Raw genomic sequence first — 17721 nt, 5'->3', positions numbered from 1 at the left:
GGTAGGGCTGCTGTAGTGGTACTGTTACAAGGGGGTAGAGAAAAGAAAAGAGAGCGAGACGTCGTCGTGGTGGTCTTTTATAGCCGGGAACCTCATGGTACTAATCCACCAGCGTTGCCAACCCTTAACTTGGTATAGATGAATTATGGGAATTATGAATGTGTCGAAGCAGTCGCTACATCACTCCCCTCCTAGTGTAGCTGCCGTAGAACGTACCTCTATGTGGTGCAGGTTCCGTAGTGCATCCGCAATTACGCAATAAATCGCCTAGAAACTGCTTATGAGGTGGGGATCCCAACCTAAGCGAGGAGTTTTACGGGATCAGCTGCCATCAAAATGGTAGCAGGACGTCGTTCGTCTTGGAGAGTTTCAATTTGTTTGAGGGTACCTATAAATGTGGTTCCTTACGTGTCCCGTTTAGTGATGCAAGGGAGTTCATGTTTTGCATGATGGGCTTCTGTAATTTTCGTCCATCACGTTAGTCTCATGGGAGAACCTCGACCATGTGATATTGATGGGTTCCGTTCCTCGCGCTATCCTTCTATGCACGTGTCGAGCACCTGTCAGGCACTTCGATAACGTCGGGGTCACCAATTGTAGGAATGTTCGTCTGGTCGGTCAGAATGTGTGGCTGTCGATGCGATTGTTTGTGCAAACACTCACTGCTATTTTTAAGGAAGGAATTCGCACGAGAACTGAAAACACTGGTTGAATAAAAACTTGTTTATTGCGATATTAGATGATACATGTGGTCGACGGGAGAATGAACAGGATATTAGGTTAGGTAAAGAAAGTACGGTAGCGCTATGGAAGTGGTACTGTTACAAGGGATAGAGAAAAGAGAAATATTGCAGTAGGTGAATGCGTGGTGGCCTAAAGGGTCGTAGCGATCGCGAGCGATTTTAGGTCAAGTGGGGAGCATCGTCCGCCTAACCAGTATAGTTCTTTAAGATACTGATATGATGATCACATAGCTTTCTATACCTTTCCAGTTCGTCCTGTTATAGCCTCTTCTATAAGCAATCTAAGCTAAAGCTCAATAATTTTGCGAAACCATAAATTTTAACAAATATTTTATAACTTTCACTGAGATTTCTCTGTTAAGTTAACAAAAATTCGACATTTATGCCAAATAAAAATGAGGCTAATTTTAATACTATACCGAAATTTAATTTGCGTTTTCAGCGCCATATCACATTAAAATGGAAAATTAACCCATTTAAATGTTACTGTAAACCACTTTATACGTAAGGTTTAAAAGAAAATGCAAACGGTCGACTTATCTTTCCAGATATATTGTCTCCCCTTTAAGTCAATCCGTCTTATATACAATATATGTCAACCTCTTCGAAACTGTTGTTAAATTCGAAAGAAGGAATAGGATTTACACCCTTCTTCGATTAAATTTTAATTTCCTACAATACGCGTTAAGTTTAAGATAAACAAGTTAGGACGAATCGAGACTACGTGACGTTATTACTACAATGAGAAAACGAAAAATTATCGGCTCTATTTTTTTACTTTTTGAAACTAATAGATTGACGCAAAATTGCAATTATAATTTATGTCTTATATAAATCATATAAATCGATGTTAAAATGTTTTCCTCAATATTTTAAACTATACTAATTAGAAATAGTATCAGCAATTCGTTTTCTAAAAATTTTCACGAAATAAAACTACATATAAATTTCAAATCAAAACAATTTACTTCGCATTTTAAACTACATTTATTAGATATAATCAGTAATCTGTTTTCTTAATGTTTTCTTCCTTAATGTTCCTGTAAATGTTCTTAATCATTATCCCAGAAGACATCCGGTCTTCCCAGCCTGGTTATTGACGAAACTGGGATCATTTTCTTATCAGATTTTTCACTCTTGCTCAAAAATCAATTACTAGCGTTAAACAATCACAAACATAATCACGACCTTGCCCCAGCAGGACTCAAACCCGCGACTATAGCAACAGCAGCAGTACCGTCTTTACCACTACATCAAAGCAGGTGCCAGCAATTTCTTGAATATTTATTATGTAGTATTTATTTTTATATACTTTTATTTTTAACGTCGCATATGAAACATTTTAAACTATATTTATAAGAAAAAAATATCAGCAATTTATAGTTATAATATTTCCAGGAAAACAAATTTATACATTTATTTCAGAGAGAATAGAAGAATTATTTATTTATTTATTTTAATAATAATTTAACTTGTTTTGTTATTTAGAAAACTTAAAGCGTAGATATAATTAATTACTGCTTTCACATATAATTTAAATTAATGGAAATACTTAGTGAACAAAACAAAACCGAATAAATAAGTATAAAATAAATAAATATACATTATAGAAACAAAAATTAAATAAATAAAGGACAGAATTTCAATATATAAAATGAGATTACACATTACTTTTTTTAAAATTAAAATGATTTAAAGTGTAGAAGAAAATATAAATAAAAAATTAAGCTTTCTAGTATAAAATTAAAATGTATTTTACGACAATACATTTATTTTAAACGGTTGTACAGGCTGTATCAGAATCTTTATGAATCTTCAAAAGAACCTTTTGTCTGAAATTAATAAAATTAATTTTATTTTAAATACGGTATTGATCTTGCCCATCTTGTTCAACTAAAATATATTCCGGGGGTTCTGTATAGATATACTACAGTGCTAATGTGAACAAATGATAGAAAGAAGGATCATTAGTAAATACAGCTTAACATATGACGTATATTGTCGAATTCACATCTATATTCGATTAAATTAAACGATTTTAAATCAGATCAAACAAACAGTATAAAATTGATAGTAAAGCTGTAAATGAGATTATGTTTGGTTAATTCTCTCTAGTATCAAATTAAAAAGTGTTTTAGAAAATGCATTTCTTAAATGATTATGTATTCTGTATCAGAATCATCATGAAATATTTTTATTAAAAGTAATTTTTGTCTTAAATTAATAAAAATAATGCCATTTTAATACAAAATATCGTATTGTTCTTGCTTAGCTTGTTCTACTATTATATATTCTGAGAGTTCTCTATAGACAGGCCATGGTATTAATGTGACCAAATAATAGCTAAAAGGAAGAATCAATGGTAAAGACAGATTAATGTATTTTGTCAAAAATGTATCTATATTCACTTAATAATTATAATTAGATGATTTTGAATCAGATCAAACAATATAAATTGGATAGTAATAGGCTATAAATGAACTTATATTCGGAATAATTTTTTCAGTGTGCAATTGAAATGTATTTTAAGAAAATACAATTCTTTTAACCGATTTTTTAATCTGTTTTATAATCTTGACCAAATATTTTTATTAATGGCACTTTTTGTCTGAAATTAAATAGAGTTAATTCTATTATAAAACAGAATAACATATTTTTCTTGTCTAACTTGTTCTACTATTATATATTCTGCAAGTTATGAGTAGATAGTATAATATTATAGTATACTATAATACTAATGTGACCAAATTATAGCTAATTAATTACATAAATTACATTAATACATGAATAACCAAAATTATAATAATTAAAATTATAAATAATAATAATATATATAAAATTATAATAATTATATTCAATTATAAAATTTAAAGATGTTTCTAAGAAAACGTATTTCTTTTAAAGGATTATTTATTCTGTACCAGAATATTTTTTAATTAAATCTTTAGTTTTGAATTAATAAAATTAGTTCAAATTCAATACAAATTAACGTATTGCTCTTGCCCAGTTTCCTCTACTATAATATATTCTGAAAATTTTGGGTAGATAAGTTATAGTATTAATGAAAAGGGTCTTTGGTAAATATAGGCAGCAAGGTTGATGAACACTCCAGAGAATAGCTTTTAGTATGTTTTTAACCAATGTCACACAACATAATCCAGCTATATCGTTCAGAAAAACATTTTGTAGTTTAAAATAGTAAATTTATAGTTATAATATTTCCAGGAAAACAAATTTATACATTTATTTCAGAGCGAATAGAAGAATTATTTATTTATTTATTTTAATAATAATTTAACTTGTTTTGTTATTTAGAAAACTTAAAGCGTAGATATAATTAATTACTGCTTTCACATATAATTTAAATTAATGGAAATACTTAGTGAACAAAACAAAACCGAATAAATAAGTATAAAATAAATAAATATACATTATAGAAACAAAAATTAAATAAATAAAGGACAGAATTTCAATATATAAAATGAGATTACACATTACTTTTTTTTAAATTAAAATGATTTAAAGTGTAGAAGAAAATATAAATAAAAAATAAAGTTTTTAAGGTAAAATCAGATATAAAAATAAATTAAGCCGGCTTGGTTGGCGCAGTGGTAAATGCGATATGACAGCTCATCTGCTGTTGCGATAGTCGCGAGTTCGAAACCTGCTGGGACATGGTCGTAAATTCATGTTTTTGATTGTTTCATATTTGTGATTGTCCAAGACAAGAGTGTAAAATCCTACAAGGAAAATGATCCCAGTCACGCCAGTAACCAGGCTGGGTAAGACCGGATGTCGTCTGGGATGACTTATAAGTTGATCATTCGCCAGTCGGCAAGTGTAATGCCGGGGACCATGGTTCGGAGCCCACATTAAATTGTAGGTCCAGGCCAGATAAACCTTTAGTTCGCAAAAATAGACTTTAAAATATGTATAAAAAAATTAATTAAAATCTATAAAAATATAGTTAATAATATGAAAAAAATATATTTCGTACCTTTTACAATTTGTTAAATATTAATTTTTATTTGGTATTATTTTTAAATTTATATTATGCATTCAATGAATATATATTAATAAATCAATTTGATTGTTTTTAAATGTTTCCTTTAATATTCCAAAAGATATTTCTTAGAAATAATTATAAATAAAGTAATCTGTAAAATAAATATAGAATAGATTCAAATTTTCCAAACATCAATGTATGTAAGTTTATTAACAAAATAGTTAAATTCAGTTTTTACAAAAAAATTGCAAGATTCAAACTTGATTAAACTAGCTTAGGCTTTGTTGGATTTAATATTAAATAGTACCAACTAGATATTGGAGTGGAACTGATATATCCACATATGCGCGCTCTTTGATTATATTTAGTAGCATCTTAAGAACTCTAAGAAGTTTTTTGTCTCACGGCGCATGCCTCTCGAACACCAATGCTATATATATACCCGCATCTTGCGTTTATCGCTCAGTTTGCGTTTGGAAGCCGCCGGGATATGAGCGATACGGAGTAGCGTGGAGAAATAATGACGTAAAAGTTCCGATACTTTCCGCTTTAACTTCATCGAAACCATATGGATTTTTTTATTTTCTTGTTTAATGCCTTACGTATTTGGTTGAACCCGAAGTTGAATATTTCGTAAGAGGTTCTATGCTTTTTGTCAGTCGGTTTTGAATGTTTAATGTGCAATAGCAAAACAGGATATTCTGGTGTTGTTTCAAAACCAAGAAGTTTAAATTATTTTCACGATAGTTTTTCTTGAGTAACAGAACTTACGCTGTCGGATATATCGGCTTACCAATTACTTTCTATTTACGGCTTTGGACTTGTTGACAATTGTAATTGTACGGTTTGAAGAGCTTTATGACGTGACGAGAGTGTGTTGTGGTGTTGGTTTTATACTGTTCATGTTTTACCACTAGTGGATTTTTGATACATCCTGGGTGTATATAGTGAAAATATAGTGGCTGATATTAGTGATATAGTGCTATTTATCTTGGATAACAAACACGCTTGGATATAGTGTCATCCCGAGTCCTAGGTACGGTTCAAATTGTTTTACTAACAACTTTCTTGTATGCTATCATCCGCGGCACTCACTTTTATTGTTTTATCTCACGCCCTGTCAAAAATACGTGATTTATGGCGAACGAATCCTCGCTCCATTATTCATAGCCCACTTGATATCTAACCCTTAATTCTTTTCTTTTCAGGATAACTCTTAACAAGGGACCGGTATCTGGACATGTGACAAGTAGAAAGACAGCCGAACGTTTCATCCAGTGATGCTGTGCACACCCTCTGCCGCATAGCTGTCCGGGTAAAAAACACCCCTTGTAACCATGGCGTTTGGCACCCCCCGCCTGTCATTCGTTTCGTTAATAATGGTGCTACTCTCCGGGGTAGTTGGAGCTAACCAAGGTCTGTATTATTAAATTTTTTTAAGACGCACGTCTTGAGGGCCGGCAATCAAAATGCCAATGACCCGACTAATTTCCGCAAATTTCTTTTTTAATTTCTTTTCTTTTTATTATCAATTACATTTATCGGGAATATATCAGGCTTATTAAAAGGATTATCATGTATTTATGCAATTAGCCGGTCTTTGTTCATTTTAAATAAGTTAATCTACCTGATTCATATAAAATGGATTAACATATTATACAAATATTTAACGTATGACGTATATTGTCAAAAATGTATCTTTATACAGTTAATAATTATAATTAGCGGATTGTTAGAAGATTTTAAATCAGATCAAGCAAGTAGTACAAAATTGATTATAAAGCTTTAAATAAGCTTACATTCGGTTTAAGCTTTCTAGTATAAAATTAAAATGTATTTTACGACAATACATTTCTTTTAAACGGTTGTACAGGCTGTATCAGAATCTTTATGAATCTTCAAAAGGAACCTTTTGTCTGAAATTAATAAAATTAATTCTATTTTAAATACGGTATTGATCTTGCCCATCTTATTCAACTAAAATATATTCCGGGGGTTCTGTATAGATATACTACAGTGCTAATGTGAACAAATGATCGAAAGAAGGATCATTAGTAAATACAGCTTAACATATGACGTATATTGTCGAATTCACATCTATATTCACTTAATAATTATATATAGCTGATTATTAAACGATTTTAAATCAGATCAAACAAACAGTATAAAATTGATAGTAAAGCTGTAAATGAGATTATGTTTGGTTAATTCTCTCTAGTATCAAATTAAAAAGTGTTTTAGAAAATGCATTTCTTAAATGATTATGTATTCTGTATCAGAATCATCATGAAATATTTTTATTAAAAGTAATTTTTGTCTTAAATTAATAAAAATAATGCCATTTTAATACAAAATATCGTATTGTTCTTGCTTAGCTTGTTCTACTATTATATATTCTGAGAGTTCTCTATAGACAGGCCATGGTATTAATGTGACCAAATAATAGCTAAAAGGAAGAATCAATGGTAAAGACAGATTAATGTATTTTGTCAAAAATGTATCTATATTCACTTAATAATTATAATTAGATGATTTTGAATCAGATCAAACAATATAAATTGGATAGTAATAGGCTATAAATGAACTTATATTCGGAATAATTTTTTCAGTGTGCAATTGAAATGTATTTTAAGAAAATACAATTCTTTTAACCGATTTTTTAATCTGTTTTATAATCTTGACCAAATATTTTTATTAATGGCACTTTTTGTCTGAAATTAAATAGAGTTAATTCTATTATAAAACAGAATAACATATTTTTCTTGTCTAACTTGTTCTACTATTATATATTCTGCAAGTTATGAGTAGATAGTATAATATTATAGTATACTATAATACTAATGTGACCAAATTATAGCTAATTAATTACATAAATTACATTAATACATGAATAACCAAAATTATAATAATTAAAATTATAAATAATAATAATATATATAAAATTATAATAATTATATTCAATTATAAAATTTAAAGATGTTTCTAAGAAAACGTATTTCTTTTAAAGGATTATTTATTCTGTACCAGAATATTTTTTAATTAAATCTTTAGTTTTGAATTAATAAAATTAGTTCAAATTCAATACAAATTAACGTATTGCTCTTGCCCAGTTTCCTCTACTATAATATATTCTGAAAATTTTGGGTAGATAAGTTATAGTATTAATGAAAAGGGTCTTTGGTAAATATAGGCAGCAAGGTTGATGAACACTCCAGAGAATAGCTTTTAGTATGTTTTTAACCAATGTCACACAACATAATCCAGCTATATCGTTCAGAAAAACATTTTGAGGTGTTTTTCTTTTGTGAAACAGTATGATATTCTGATCTTATCAAATATATATATATATATATATGCAATAATAATATTTATAATAGGATAATCTGGTTTTGGTATTGGTTAGAGAACACTTTTTTCCATAATTGTTTCACAGTCAATATATTTGCGATATTTGTAAAAATTTTGGTATTGAAGAAGATTTAGATTATTTTTTAGAAATTTGAAATATGAAAGTTGTTAATATAAAATACAAACTATAATCGTTAACAAAATATAGTTGTTTATGTCCTCAATATTGTGCATTATTCATTAGAAATAATTATAAATTAAATCAACTACAATACAAATGTAGAGTATCAAGATCAGTGTTTTTTAAATTCCAATGAATGTGTGAATATAAAATGGAATTTTTAAAATAATAATGGTATAGTGTAATTTAGTTATCAATAGATAATTAGATTTTTGTTCTTGTTAAAAATTACTGTTTTTTTAATAATTTTCAATGTTTTCAATAATCAGTATATTTGCGGCAACCTTTTATACTAAGAGAGATATACATATTGATGTGCCACTAGTTAATGTTAATGTATGTATACATCAATTAACATGTGAAATAACTTTAATTTTAATCAAGTTTAAATCCTTAAATAAGCAGATATGCTTATAATCATATTTATTTTAAATTAATGAACATATAGAAAGAGAAAAACTTTAATAACATTCAATTATATTTATTAATGCAGAAATCCTCCTTCTTTAAACGAATAGAGGTTAGTTTAAAATACGTAAATAGTAAGAATTAGTTTTAATACTTATGAATATATGTTAGCGTAGTTGTTTTGAAATATGTACTATATTTGAAATAAGAGAGCAGTATAATAATAATGCAAATCCACTAATATTTCTTTTTTACCCACATGTATTTTGAGCAATTTTGTAATGATTTCTTACATAAATATTAAAACAATTTCAAAAATAATGATTAAATTCAAATAAGCAAAAAACATATTAAATCTTTATTTTATACTTGAAGAATTTCGCATTTTCATATTTGATTCTTTTTGTTCACTATAAGCTTGAACAAGAGCTTATTCCCGTTCAGGTTTCTTTCCGAAATGTTATTACTTTTTTAGATATTCAATTCAATTCCACTCTACGCGGATACAAATTTTATTATTGTTATTGTTATTATTCTCATATATAGTACGTTTTTTCCATCCTTGCGTGTATTGTAACACTGGTTATTGATTTCTATTTTTAAACGAAAATATTTTTTCTTTCAAAGAACCGTTATAAACTGATACTCCACCAAAAAACCTCTAACTGGTGTATTATAATACCCAACTGACACAGAACGTTATATACGATGACCATATACAATAAAGATACGAAATTATCTAACAAAACCTGAATTTCTCGCTTTAAAAAGGGCATCAATGGTCGAGCAATTCAAAGGCATCCGAAGAGGTGCGTAAGGAACGCTCTTTCTCGAATGGTAGGCATTATTAACCGAAGCTCCCTCTTCAGTACGGATCTTGATTGGATCAGGCTTTAATTAGTTGACTGAATGAGAGATAAACGGCCAGAAGGAAGCGTGGGCAACGATGGAATGAGAGAAAAAGGATAAGGAATTTGATCTGGCTTGGTATGGGGGCAAAAGTACACATTTTTGTTAGTGCGACATACTTTTACCAGTTTCTAAGATATATAAAAATTTATAGACCTGATCTTGTTCTAAAAGTTGTTAAAATGCTTTGATGTTTAAATAAAAACAGGCTCGAGCTCTTTATACTAAGTTATATCATTAGAAGTATTAAAGAAATTTTTTTGTATGTCTTACTGCACTTGAAATGAAGATTTCTAATCGAGAGTGAAATACAGAAAGAAATATGAAATATAAAACTATGGATGATGGAAAAATTGCCACTTTTCTTTAGTCATCTCCTTAATGTTTTAAAACTGATAGTAGAATATAAAATTCCTACTCTATAAATATATATTCCATATAACTAACTGTGTATAATGAGTATAAATATTAAAATATAAAATTATTGAAGAAAGCCGAGTAGTAGAAGAAATAACAATCATAATAATTTAGAGAAGACATAAATGTAAAAAGGAGGGAGATCACACATTTATATGGGTTTATTTAATTCACTATATATGTACGACAATAAATATGTAAAAAATAATTCATATATTAATAAATAATAATAATACAACTGATTAACTAAAAACTGAAAAGATATAGTTATCTCAATTTCAAATATATCCAAAATTGATATTTGTCAAGCAACCTTTAAAAACAATATAGAAAATTGAAAAAACTATTATTAACAAATCTACCTAAACTTAATCACATCCGTTACAGTCAAACTGATTTTTTTTTGTTAATAACAGATTGTATTACACCACTAAATACGAACAGTTAAATGTGTTTTAACTTAAAAATGATATGTTATAATATTTTCAATATCATAAATATATTTCATATACAATATTAAAGTAATTTATGTCTGTACAAAAATATATTAACATTTCTCGCTGTATAAAACATATTAATATGTCTGTTCTGTTTCCATAACGAACACTAACCATTTCTGAATTGCATTCAATTAAACCCAATTTCCATTAAGTTTCGATGATCAAGTATTGATAAGTTTAAAAAACTATATCTCTGAGAATTATAACAAAGGTATCAAATATTTGTTTATATATTAGAACTTGGCATACATGAAAAAACAACTTTCAAATAATTAATTGCTTTTAGCAAGTATATTTTAGCAATAATGAATACAACTAGGCACTTATCGACAAAAACTTTAAATGAACTTTTCAAAATTTAAGACTATTAGATAGTTAAAATAGTTTATAAAAGATTCAAAGAATATATCGTCATATAGATACATATTTTATTGCATTAATCATTAAACATCTTAATATTTATGAATGGTTTTAAAATATTTACTAAATTATATATTATCTATTCATATAATTTTTATATTTTATCCCTGTTTCTCACCTAAAATATATACTGAAAAACGATACATACACTAAGCTTATTTGACAACCGAACAATTTCTTTACATGCATTTATTAAAAAAATTGTATCATTCTTTTCTTTCCACTGTTCCATCTTCAAAAGCCGCAGTTGTCATGTTTTTTCCCATCAGAATATTCAGTTATTTCAAGTTATTATCTTATGCAGTATTCTGCAATGTTGCTCTTGCGAGTAGCCCACTTTTAATTTACCTTCTAAGGTTTTAGCTAATCTACTGGTTTCTACTTTTGAAAGAATTAAGTCTATAAAGCTTGTTATATTCTTCACGACATTCATTTTAACTCGTGATGCACAAATTAATGTATTTATTATCGGAAATAAAAATAAATAAAATTTTAGAGATAAACCTTAATACATTTTACACTAACCTTTACTAATCATTCTGTGTTCACGAGACATCAAAAGAAATTAATTGAGATTCTTAACGCTCTAAAACTATGTCGATTGGTTAATCTTTTTATAATACCTTCCGATAAAGTAAACATATTAATTTGTTGTACCTAGAAATATGTAAAATGTTACTTTATATGATCATACTACTCTTAATCGTTTTTTATACAAACTTACTTTAACTCCGTAACATTTCCAACAATATGGAAATACCCAAAAGTAACACAAAATTTTAAACAATACTGCTTAAAATTAAATAATATCACTTAACAATGAATTAGCTCACTGACTCGTTTTAATGACGTTTCAAATACAAAACATAATTTAAACAGTTTAAATATGCTCTGCCGACATGGAGCTGGCAGCTCGTCGGCCAGATCCAATAAAAGAGCCTAAGTATGTGTTTATATTTGGTGTCACCAATCACGAGTATTCCTGGTTGCTTGGTTTCATTTTGTTGAAAAGTATATATTTGTAGGGCATACACAAACATTTTACACGTAAATAATCTTTTTCCGTATAATTCAACTGTATCAAATCAAGCCGCACAGTACCCCGTGTTCTTCAAAAATGGAGTCAAATATTCGCTAAGCCGATTTATATACAAACAAATAAATTATATCAATATTATTACTTACATTGCTAAAATTACTTATTTCACTAAGTTAAGGGCATCTTAAAAATCACTAATGCACCAAAAACAATAATCAAAACTATTTTGACAGACCAAGGATAAGTACTGGATTAATAAAATATACATATATAGTATAGTGTGCCTTGGAATTCGTTTTTTCTTTGGAACTGACGCTAGTAAACAAATTGTTTTTCTGGCGTGGAGAAAAACATACCATTTGTGGTTTTTATACATACAGTTCGAGTGTTAATATTAGAATAATAGTAATTATTCGGGCAGTGAAAATATTTTCGTGTGGTGCAAGACATTTTAGCCATATATTTATTAAGAGATCATGGTGCGATTTAACGCCGGTATCTTTGATCTCGGACTATTTACACCACTACGGCGAAATTCGGTTTCAGCTTCGTTCGTAGCGGGTAAGAAATTCACGTCGTCGGGCTAATCATCCGGAGGGTACGCTTTTAAGCCGGCAATTGTTTTTCGCAACGACTAATTCTGCCGAAATGACCTGTTGAAAAGCTCCGTGTTATTTGAAAAACGTCTGCCAGAGGGCGTGATTAAGGATCGTGTATTAAAGGGTGAAAGATTAACGGTCAAATTTGTCGGGGCTCTATTGATCTGGTAAGTTATAACAAAGTTGGTGTAATATAACTATTGTATTTTATATTTTACGTTTCATTATTTATATATTTTCTCTTATATAATTGAATATTATCTTTTGGAAAGAAACAAAACATATGTACGAATGTTCGTCGGGTCCATCGGTCGGTTGAAATGTGGGGCTGCCGCGGCGATTATTTGTCAGAACACTCACTACTATTTTTGGAAGGAATTTGCACGGGAACTAAAAACACTGGTTGAATCAAAGTTGTTTATTTTAACTTACGATTAATACATGTGGTCGATGGGAGAATTGACAGGATATTAGGTTAAGGTGAAGGAAGTACGGTAGCGCTGTGGAAGTGGTACTGTTACAGGGGGACGGTGATAAGAAAAGAGAGCGAGACGTCGTCGTGATGGCCTTTTATACTCCAGAACTGCACGGTACCAATCCACCGGCGTTGCCAACCTTTGTAGTTGTTGATGGTGAATTGGTGGTGGCCTAAAGGGTCGTGGCGGTCGCCACATAACTCCCCTCCTAGTGGAACAGCCGTGGAACGTACCTATATGTGGTGCAAGTTCCGGAATGCACCCGCAATCACGCAAACAAACGCCCGGGGCTGCTGATGAGATGGGGATCCCAACCTGAGCGAGGAGATTTACGGGATCAGCTGCCATCGGAGCTGTAGCAGGACGTCGTTCGTCTTGAGGCGTTTAGCTTTGTTTGAGGGTACCTGTAAATGTGTTACGTGTCCCGTTTCGTGATACGAGGGTACTCATGTGTTGCTGGTATACATGATGGGCTTCTGTGGTTTTCGTCCATCAGGCTAGTCTCGTGGGATGTTGTCGACCACGTGATGTTAATGAGTTCCGTTCCTCGTGCTATCCTTCCATGCACGTGTCAAGCACCTGTCGAGTGGCTTATGTTGAGTTGATTTACCTGTTAGGCACTTTGATCACGTCGGGGTCACCAATAGTAGGAATGTTCGTCGGGTCGATCGGTCGGTTGAAATGTGTGGCTGCCGCGGCGATTATTTGTCAGAACACTCACTACAATTTTTGGAAGGAATTTGCACAGGAACTAAAAACACTGGTTGAATCAAAGTTGTTTATTTTAACTTACGATTAATACATGTGGTCGATGGGAGAATTGACAGGATATTAGGTTAATGTGAAGTACGGTAGCGCTGTGGAAGTGGTACTGTTACAGGGGGACGGTGATAAGAAAAGAGAGCGAGACGTCGTCGTGATGGCCTTTTATACTCCAGAACTGCACGGTACCAATCCACCGGCGTTGCCAACCTTTGTAGTTGTTGATGGTGAATTGGTGGTGGCCTAAAGGGTCGTGGCGGTCGCCACACATACATTGATTTTTATATAGTAAAACAAAAATAACAATTAATTTTAGTGGAATTTCTAAGTTTCTTCAAAAAGTTAATTTAAAATGCACGGTTAAATCAAGACGTAATAGCTTCATTGCTACAATGTTCTCAGTAATTAACAAGTATCGGTGGTTCTGTATGATTTTTATTGATTAATTTTTATTCCAATGATTAACTAAATCAATTCAACTGAAATATTTAAATAATAACCTAGGAATTGTTATAGCAAAACTAGCATTGTGTTATAATATATTAATTTAATTAGTAACAAAACTAGATACTAGTTAAAATAAAAATAAATTAGAAGAAACTAGATAAAAGTTAAGGCCGGTTTGACAAATTAATTATATATATCTAAATTTTTTATGGAAAGATTCGATGATAATACTTTTTCAAGGCCGTTTAGTTCAGATGTCCACAGCGAATCTTCTGTTTATTATAACCTCGTGAAACTTCTCAATAATTTCACAAACGGATGTCTTTTACTGAGTCCTGGACGACCTTCGAAGGCCACGTTCAATTTTAGAAAGGAGAAGAATTTTGAAATGTTTATATTTCACACAGTTTTATTTTAATCTAATTATTTTTTAATGTGTATTTTATCTCTACATTTATTAAATGTTCTATTGTTATAAATCGCAATGGTTATATTATTTAAATAGCTAGATATCTAACATCGGTAAGGTAATATTTATTGTAAAGGTCTCCTGTATATATTTACCTTTTTATGTTTTATTATATTCAGGAATGCAAGCCACCAATATTATCCGAATCATCTTCTTTTCTTTCAATTATTAAATTTAAATGATGTGATGATTGAAATTACTGCAGAACTAAATTAAAAGCGAACTGTAGATCTGGTCGAATATCAAGTGTAGGTTACACAACGATAAATGTTTAAATGTATACAATACCGCGATCAAAAATGGATATTTGTTAATTTAAAATTTTTATAACTGTATCATAAATTCTCCCAGATATATATTTCTTATTTTATATGAACATGAATAAAAATTAGTTTGCGGCTTTTGTACATTTTGTAACATATTTTAGGAGTATATTTTTAGGAAATAATAATGTGTGAAATAATAATAATGTAATTGTTAGGAATAAATAATGAATGATTTAATTCTTTAAGTATAATTATTTTACAATTAGCAGTAGTAATATTATGGTTTTAGTGCTGTTTCTTTTGTGCATATATTTGCACCCTGTAGACTCATAATGGCTTTATGATTAAGTGAAACACCAATCTCTTTGATTTTATGTCAGTTGAGAGTATCTTCCGATAAACCAGTACAGTTGCTTGATTTTGAGTCGGATATTTTCTGCTTTTGTCCAACATGATGTTATTGAATAAAATAGTATTAATAAGTTGCAAATAAAATGACTTCATTGTTGCATTCTCAGGAAAATTTTTAATTGTAAATTTGGACGAAATTTTGAAAGATTTTATTATTTTGTTATAAGTTTCACAACCAAGCATTTATGTGAATATCAAATTATTTTTGAACTCTCAGTGTCTCCATTTGTGATCGCATGTAAAAAAATAGATTTTTTGTGTTGAATAACAATAAAATTTGCCGAAGGCAACAGGACTGCTCTGCTGCTGGGTTTGAATACTGTTGGGGTATGGTTCTAAATTTATGATTGTGATTGATTGGCATTTGTAATTATCTTTAGGCAAAAGTGCAAAATTCGATAAGGAAAATAATCCCATTCGCACCAGTAACCAGGTAGGGTAAGACTTTCCACTATCGAGTAGGTAGGAGCCACAATGCCGAGGCTCGTGATTCGGAGCCCACATTAGGTAGTAGTTCCAGTAAACCCTAGTTGGGAAAAAGGAAAGACTAATATATATATATATGTATATATATATATATACTAGCGACCCGCCCCGGCTTCGCACGGGTGCATGATACTAAATTAAATACACTACAGAAAAAATATGAACGTTGTATATAAAAACATAGCGGCCCGCTCCGACTTTGCACGGGCATAAAATATATATGCCTATGTCACTCAATGAAAACATGATTAAAATCGATCCAGTATTTTTGGTTCATTCATTACTGCCCTTGGCCTGCACGCATTAAATTTGGAGTAAAACAATTCCTCTTCCCCTATACTTACTATGAAGATTTCCTGCTATCTTTGGAATATCTAAATTCATACAATTTTTATTACATTACACATTTTTAAACGCAAATTTTAAATTTGTAATATCTCCGAAAATATTTGTTTAATTTACATGCTGTAAGGAACCATATTGATTAATTGCACACTGTATTTAAGGTACTTAATTCGATAAGGATTAATGCCGTATTGCTTAAAATAGCTTCGTAAATAAGCCATTTTCTCACGTAAAAAGTAAACAATAAAAATGGTTAATGTGGGTTATCCCTAAAAGATAAACATATACCATCGCGGATTTTTTTGTAGACCTTTTTATGGTGTACAATACTGTAGTACATTAATTTGATCTAACTCGTAGGGTTAGGCAGCGTTTTTGCTAATTGCTAAATAAGCCTAAAAAAATAGGTTAATTTACGACATCACGTTAGAAACCTCTAAAATTAGCAATGTTGCCTTAGTATATTATGCATGTATTGTACATATAAACCTTCCTCTTGAATCACTCTATCTATTGAAAAAAACCGCATCAAAATCCGTTGCGTAGTTTTAAAGATTTAAGCGCACATAGGGATATAGGGACAGAAAAGGCGACTTTGTTTTATACTATGTAATGATAATGATATATATATATATATATATATATATATATATATATATATATATATATATATATATATATATATATATATATATATATATATATATATATATATATATATATATATATATATATATATATATATATATATATATATATATATATATATATATATATATATATATATATATATATATTAAAAAATGCTTGTTTATTCTAACATTTTCCAAGTTCTAATTTTACACATCGTATTGATATAAGAGGAAATATAAACAAAATTGACTAAACCCTTTATATTATTTGAAAGTGACTCAATTTATTATCGAGATATAGTTAGATTTTGTGTCCACATATTGTGATAACATGTTTGAGTAAAACCAAGTTAATATAAAGTTACTTACTCAGATAATATCCATAACAAGTTTTTTTTATGTTCGGCAATATACTCCATAAGTTCTACTTGCTTTCCGCAATGTTTCGAAGTTTCGTTTCCACTCCAAAACATTCCACGAATTTAACAAATATCTCCCATCTAACGAAACGTTGTTTTCGTTTGCGATCTACCTCCCGCTTTTAAGCAAATGATTTTACAGAATTTCCGCCCCCTTAGCGATCCCGCCAGTAGATCTCCAGATAATGAGCTATCGCGTCAATCGATACCCGAACAGAAAAAAATAATTAAGGAATGCCCCCGGCCTAATGAAGACATCAAAATATTTTAGGGCGTCGCATCGCTATAAATCACGAAATTAATGCTCTCGCCTAGAGTGCATTTCGACGAAGCGATGATAAAAAAATCGCCACGTCATTCGCCAAATCAGAACGGCGCGCCATTAAGAAAAAACCGTTTTTTAACTATGACGGCTCGTTAAAAGCGATGCTCGTAAAA

General features: G+C 30.1%; 1 protein-coding gene across 4 annotated transcripts in view; it reads left to right on the top strand.

Moving 5' to 3' along the window:
• The first annotated feature begins 5213 nt into the window (after positions 1-5213).
• Positions 5214-17721, top strand: part of unc-5 (netrin receptor unc-5) — a 520122-nt gene continuing 507614 nt past the window's right edge. For all 4 annotated transcript variants that reach the window (XM_076413586.1, XM_076413583.1, XM_076413584.1 and 1 more), the window contains exons 1-2: positions 5214-5785; positions 5958-6165. In XM_076413586.1, the coding sequence (XP_076269701.1) occupies positions 6087-6165 (79 nt within the window). In that variant the 5' untranslated portion in view covers positions 5214-5785; positions 5958-6086. The remainder of the gene's footprint in view (positions 5786-5957; positions 6166-17721) is intronic.

This window comes from Rhynchophorus ferrugineus, unplaced genomic scaffold (genome assembly GCF_030347505.1).
Source record: "Rhynchophorus ferrugineus isolate W39M unplaced genomic scaffold, kcgeb_rfMv2 rfM9, whole genome shotgun sequence".
NCBI lineage: Eukaryota > Metazoa > Arthropoda > Insecta > Coleoptera > Curculionidae > Rhynchophorus > Rhynchophorus ferrugineus.
Note: the sequence above shows the minus strand (reverse complement) of the source record. Positions and strands in the feature narration are given on the sequence as shown.